The sequence below is a fragment of the Ornithorhynchus anatinus genome, chromosome X2 (assembly GCF_004115215.2).
Source record: "Ornithorhynchus anatinus isolate Pmale09 chromosome X2, mOrnAna1.pri.v4, whole genome shotgun sequence".
NCBI classification, from domain to species: Eukaryota; Metazoa; Chordata; class Mammalia; order Monotremata; family Ornithorhynchidae; genus Ornithorhynchus; species Ornithorhynchus anatinus.
The window spans coordinates 10,482,564-10,488,718 of record NC_041750.1 but is presented as its reverse complement, the minus strand read 5'-3'; the positions used below and the strand labels follow the sequence as shown (position 1 = coordinate 10,488,718).

The following is a 6,155-nucleotide window of genomic DNA, read 5'->3' as shown; positions in this document are numbered from 1 at the left end:
AGTGCTTGGGAGAGTACACTCTGACAGAGTTGGTAGACATCTTCCCTAACCACAGCTACCTAACGGTTCCTCTGTCAGCCGCTGTTGTCGATCTCTGTTTTTCTGTCACCGGGGGCGTAGGCAGAGTTGACGGGGGGAGGGGGAAGAGGGTGAAGGGTCTGTGAGGAGGAAGGCAGGGGCTTCTGGCCAGTCTACCCGACCGTCCACCCCCTCGGATCACCCCTAGCACGCCGCAGGCAAGAGAGTTCGGCCACAGGGTGAGCTGGTTTGGATTTCTCCTGCTCTAATTGCTGGGTTCGGGCGAGGCGGAAAGGGAGGCGAAATCACTGGGGTCCCCAGATTGGGTCCCCAGCCCCTTTCTCCTCCACCTCGTGAGGCCCACCAAGTTTCCCTGCGGTTTCTCCGTGGTCTTGAGCTAGAGGTCCAAGAGGTAGCCACGGCCAAGGTTCCCCCGGCACCATCCTCCGTGATCTTGTGACCCTGGATCATCGGAGACTTGGCCCGACACAAGGAGCCATAGTCATAGTAATAGTAGTATTGATTGAAGGCCCCTGAGTGAAATGAGCTGTACTGCACGCTTTGGAAGAACCAATCAAATGAATGGACATCCCCCACCCCCACGCCCCCATCAAGGAGCTCACACGCTAACGGGGGAAACGGGCGTAAGAACAGAAATAGAACAATCAAAGTAAATAATTCAACATACGATTGAGACTCGGAAAAACAGGCTTCGTTAGATCGATGACGCTTTTCTGTATCCAGAACTCTATCTATCTAGACTAAAAAAAAATCACCAAAATGGGGACCGAGCTCTATTTAGAACAGCCTGGGGGGAGAAGAGGAGTTAGAAAAGCCGGCCAGGATCCCACCGTTAGCTCCGTCACGGTGCCCGGACTAGATTTCCAAGCAGAACGATGGACAGAGTCAAAGACGAATCCGTAGTACAAACCGGAAGGCATACCAACAAAGAGAGGCAGAGACTGAGGTTTACCGAATAGTGTTTAAACCCACGGGACTCACAGCCGGGAACGCACAGTCCGATCCCAAAAGCCACCGACCACGTGCTCGGCCGCATGGGTGCCCTGGGCTTTTGGAAAGAGGGCGGAAAAGGCTTTGGACCGAGAGAACCCCAGATGAGATCGCTCTACTACTCTCACAGCTTGAGCGGAGAGGAAAACCACCTCACCCCACGGAAATCTCCTGGAGGGTCCCGGCCAGGCAGGAACGGGTCAGGGAGAAGGAGGGCAGTCAGCAGGCATCGAGAGCCGCCTCCGGACCGACGCTTTCCCCGGAGTCATCCCTGAGAAAAACTCAGCTTGACCCCGGGCTGGGGTTGAGCTCTTCCGCTATTGGCAGTGTCCCAGAGGCTTCTCTGGGTAACGTAGTTTTTCTTGCCCTGCATTTCCCTGCCAGTTTTCAGTCTCGGACCTGTCTGGGGGTTTCGCTCGGCACGCCGCTTGGGCTGGGATCAAGCTATCTTAAGGTGAACGTCTATAGACATCCGCCGTTGAGCCTGAATGAGTTGAGATCGCCTCCCCCCGACGCCCCGCATCCACTTCTGAGGTGTTCTGTGTGCTGCCAGGCGAGGGGCTTAAGAGAAGTGGCCTACATCCCCCTGAAACTGAAAGAGGAAAGGGGAAGGGTGGAGGACTCAGGGGGGATTTTCTCCTAGGCACATGAGGAACGGGGGATTTCAAGACGCTGGGGTGGGACAGTTTCATCTCTATTGCTGGGCAGTCCTGGACTCCAGTTCTGCTCTGATCCCTGGGGAATCCAACGTCCCCTGAGGGATCTGCGCCGGCCTGGCCCCACGCCCCGGCGGCTTGGAGGTTAGGCGTAGGGTGGCTGTTTCCCGGCAACTCGAACTCCTCTCCTCAGGCGCTTGAGGGTCCGGCCCACCTCCCTCCCCGGCCCTCCCACCGCCCCAACCCTAGCCATGGTCCGGGTGCTGATCCTGCCCCTCCTCCTGTCCGCCTGTTTGGCGTCCTTCGGCAGTGGCGAAGGAGCAACGGGAGACAGAGGTACGTGGGGTCGCCGAGGGTGGGAAAGGAGTGGATGTGGGAGTCGGGTCACCGACCCTCTTGCCCCTCGGCCCAGGTCTCCGCCAACAGCGGTTTGCCGTCATGGGCTCCGCAGTCGTCCTGAACTGCGACGTCTCCGGGGAGGCCGCGGGGGTGGAATGGAGACTGAATGGCAGCGTGGTGCCCGGCGGGGCCGGAGAGGGCGCCCAGCTGATCCTGCGCAACGCCGGCCCGGCCGAGGAGGGCCAATACAGCTGCCACGATCCGAGAACCGGAGAGGTCCGGAGCCGGATCGAACTGCTGCTGGGCTGTGAGTGAAAAGACGTCCGGGTCTCCCGCCGCTCTTCCCCACCCCCCCGGTCCGTGACACCGGCTTCCCGGAGCCGGCCGCTTCTCTGGGGCCTCGAGGCGAGCAGGCGCCGGGGGTGCCGAGCCTCCGGCCCTGGCCCCTCGACTCGTCCCCTCCTCCCGTTGCCGGGGAAAGCGAGTCCTTGACGCTGAAGGACGCCCCGGCCCTTCCCCCTCCTCCCCAGATCCCCCAGCTCAGCCGAGGGTGGAGTGTTGGGCCGTGAGGTATCCCGAGGCCGTAGACTGCTCCTGGACCCTGGAGCCGGCTTCAGCCCTGAGCACCTCCTTCATCGCCACGTACAGGTGAGAGAGCGGCTAGGGGAGGGGTCGAGAGCACTACCCGGGCGCTGGGGGCCTCGGGGCCAAAAGGCTGCCGTTTCGCCAGGCCTCTGACGGTCCAGCTTCGTGTCCCAGGCAGGGAATGGCCACCCTGGGAGAAGACCACAGGTGCCTTCAGCTTTCCCCGGAGGCCTCCAGCTGCGTCATCCAGGACCTCCAGATGTTCTCCATCACTCCCTACGTGCTCAACGTGACCGCCATCAACCCCCTGGGAGTCAGCAGCAGTCTCGTCCCTTTCTTTGTGGAGAACATTAGTGAGACCCCTTTCTTTCCTTAGTTTCCTTCTTTCCCTTTCTTTCTTTCCCTTTCCTTCTTTCTTTTTTCTCATGGCATCCGTTAAGCACAGACCACGTGCCGGGCACTCTACTGAGCGCTGGGGTAGGTGCGGGTTAATCAGGCCGGACACGGTCCACACCCCACGCTCACAGTCGTAACCCCCACTTTGCAGATGAGGGAACCGAGGCACGGAGGAGCGAAGTCTCGTACTCTCCCAAATGCTCAGCGCGGTGCTCCGCACGTAGTAAGCGCTCGATAAATACGATCGATCGACTGGCTGCCAGGCGACAGGGTCGGGATTAGAACCTAGGCCCTTTTGACTCCCAGGCCCCGTGCCCTAGCCATTAGGTCACGCTGCTTTCTCGGGAGAGGCGGGGCAGGGAGAGGGGCAGAGTTCGGGAGCCACTAGGTCGTGGAGTGGGGGGGTGGGGAGTTGAGAGACCCGGTCCCCAGAGGAGGGAGAGGAGGGTCCCGGGGAGCCGTGGAATCAAATTTAGGGAGACTGGGGAAGCCGGATACGAGATAGAGGAACTGTCCCCGGCTCACGGGATTAGGGGAAAGACGTTCAAGGGAGGAGTGGGTTTCAGCTCATCACTCAATCGAGCAATCAGTAGTATTTATTAAGCCCCTACTGTGTGCAGAGCCCTGTGCCAAGTACTGGGGAGAGTACGGTCAAATTAGTAAAAATGATCTTTGCCTTCTAGGAATTTACAGTCTGGCAGGGGAGACCGACGCTAAAATAAATCACGGATGGGAGAGAGAGGGAAGAGGGGTGTGGCGAGGAATTAGTGTTTAAGTACTAGAGCGTGGACGAAAGAGATTATTATTACTATTACTGTATTTGTTAAGCATTTACTACGCGTCAAGCACAGTCCACGGCGCCGGGGGTAGATCCGAGTTAATCAGGTCGGACACAGCCCCCCGTGGGCCCACTCGGGGCTCCCGGTCCTAGTGGGAGGGAGGCCGGGTTCTGAATCCCCATTTTACAGACGAGGAAACAGAAACGCAGAGGAAGTGAAGTGACTCACCCAAGGTCACCCGGCAGGCTCGTGGCGGACTCCTTCCCTCGTTCATTCAATCGCATCGATCGAGCGCTTACTGTGTGCAGAGCACTGTCCTAAGCGCTTGGAAAGTACAATTGGGCAACAGAGAGAGACAATCCCCACCCGACGACGGGCTCACGGTCTAGAAGGGGGAGAGAGACAACAAAACGAAATGAGTGGACAGGCATCGCTAGCATCAAGATAGAGAAATAGAATTATAGATATAGACACATCGTGAATGAAATAAATAGAATAATAAATATGAACAAATATACACAAGGGCTGTGGGGCGGGGAAGGGGGCAGAGCAGAGGGAGGGAGTCGGGGCGACGGGGAGGGGAGGAGGAGCGGAGGCAAAGGGGGGCTCGGTCCGGGAAGGCCTCCCGGAGGAGGGGAGCTGTCAGCGGGGTTTCGAAGGGAGTCCGGATCAGAAGCCAGGTCCCGTGACGACTAGGCCGAAGTTCTCGTGTGAGCAGGGACCTGGGCGTCAGGGGCCTCAAAGCCAACCGTCTTGGCCAGCCCCGCCGACACCCAAGAAAACCTCAATGCCCAACCCCCTGCCCGATGTCTGTATTTCAGTTAAACCAGGCTCCCCGGAGAACGTGCGCGTAAGCCCTGTCCCAGGCAGGAAGCTGCTGGTGCAGTGGAGTCCCCCGGCATCCTGGCCCTTACCCCAGTATTTCCCGCTCAAGTACCTGATCCGTTACCAGCGTCAGGGGACAGCCAACTTCCACCAGGTGAGGCCCGCTCGCTCGTTTGGGGGGGAGAGGGGGGCGGGGGGCCGGGGGGAGCGACGGCGGCTCGGGAGAGGCGCATCCCCGACACCTCTCTGGAAAGCTCTATCGCCTCCATGTCCCTCCTTCCTCGCATCCTTCCTCGTGCCTGACTAATAATCGTGTTTCTTGTTAAGCGCCCGCCAGGTGCCCAGCACTGTACCAAGCACCGAGGTAGATACAAGGTCATCGGGTCCCTCATGGGGCCCACGGTCTAAGTAGGGGGGAGTACGGGTAGGGAATCCCCATTTCGCAGATGAGGGAATTGAGGCACAGAGAAGCTAAGTGGCCTGCCACACGGCGGACAAGTGGTGGGGTCAGGATAAGAACCCAGGTCCTCGGACTCCCCAGCCCGGGCCCTTCCCGCTCGGCCACACTGCTTCCCCCACCGCCCGAGGGCAGGTGGAGTCAGCAACCCGCCATCTTTGGGATCTCGGCCCAGGTCGGCCTGAGCCTTCCCCGTCTCCCCGCCCCTTCGTCCCAGTGAACGCCTTCCCGGGCCGGCCACCCTCTCCTTCCCAGGTGGGACCGAGGGAGCAGACGTCTTTCATCCTGACTGGGCTGTGGCCCCGGACCCCCTACCGAGTGCAAGTGGCTACCAAGGACTTCACCGACTACGGAGAATATAGCGCCTGGAGTCCCAGTGTGGCCGCCATCCCTGGGGCTAAGTAGCTGGCGGGAAGTTTCACGCCCGCTGCCTTTCCCAAAATTCACCTCTGGCCTCGGTGTTTTGAGGCCGCACAGCCTGTCGGGTCCGGCCCCCGTGCCTCCTCGGGAAAGGCCCCGCTGTCTCTTGAGCCCCGAAACTACGTTTTGTTGCCCTTCTCCGAATTCCTAAGCTTTTCTTCTCTCCTCTTCGCCCGCTAATAGTTATCGTCATCATCGCTGTGGTAGTTGGTAAGTGCTTACTCCGTGCTAAGCACTGGGGCAGATACGATACGGACACAAGCCACCAGGCTGGAGACCTTGGGCCGGGGTGGCGGGGGAAGCTGGGAGGAAGTGAGCTAAAGCCACAGGGGGAAATAAAACTTGTCCAGCCAAAGTCTCACCTCTTTGGACTTGCTCCGTCCATCCTCAGCTTGTCGACTGCGTGACTTCGGGCGAGTCACTTCACTTCTCTGGGCCTCAGTGACCTCAGCTGGAAAATGGGGCTGAAGACTGTGAGCCCCATGTGGGACAACCTGATCACCTTGTATCCCCCCAGCGCTGAGAACAGTGCTTGGCACATAGTAAGCGCTTAACAGATACCAAAAAAATAAAAATAAAATGCAGTTTTTGCTCTACAGGAACTTGCAAGAGTAATGGGAGAGACAGAAATCCGTACTGTTGGGTTTTTAGTCATTTGCCTGCCTGGAG

The 6,155-nt window shown here is 59.0% G+C and overlaps 1 protein-coding gene across 1 annotated transcript; it reads left to right on the top strand.

The window, feature by feature from the left end:
* The first annotated feature begins 1,700 nt into the window (after positions 1-1,700).
* EBI3 (Epstein-Barr virus induced 3) lies at positions 1,701-5,847 on the top strand. Its single transcript, XM_029053090.2, has 6 exons — positions 1,701-2,021; positions 2,098-2,331; positions 2,555-2,672; positions 2,784-2,962; positions 4,606-4,763; positions 5,322-5,847. Exons 1-6 carry the CDS (start codon positions 1,937-1,939, stop codon positions 5,469-5,471), a joined length of 924 nt encoding a protein of 307 aa, XP_028908923.1. The 5' UTR covers positions 1,701-1,936; the 3' UTR covers positions 5,472-5,847.
* Positions 5,848-6,155: the final 308 nt, after the last annotated feature.

What these genes read in the sequence shown, in the direction of transcription:
- EBI3 (XM_029053090.2), top strand. Translation starts at nt 1,937, where the DNA reads ATGGTCCGGGTGCTGATCCTGCCCCTCCTCCTGTCCGCCTGTTTGGCG. An exon ending in GATCGAACTGCTGCTGGGCT is followed by an intron (nt 2,332 to 2,554) that starts GTGAGTGAAAAG and finishes CCTCCTCCCCAG; the next exon opens with ATCCCCCAGCTCAGCCGAGG. An exon ending in TTTCTTTGTGGAGAACATTA is followed by an intron (nt 2,963 to 4,605) that starts GTGAGACCCCTT and finishes TCTGTATTTCAG; the next exon opens with TTAAACCAGGCTCCCCGGAG.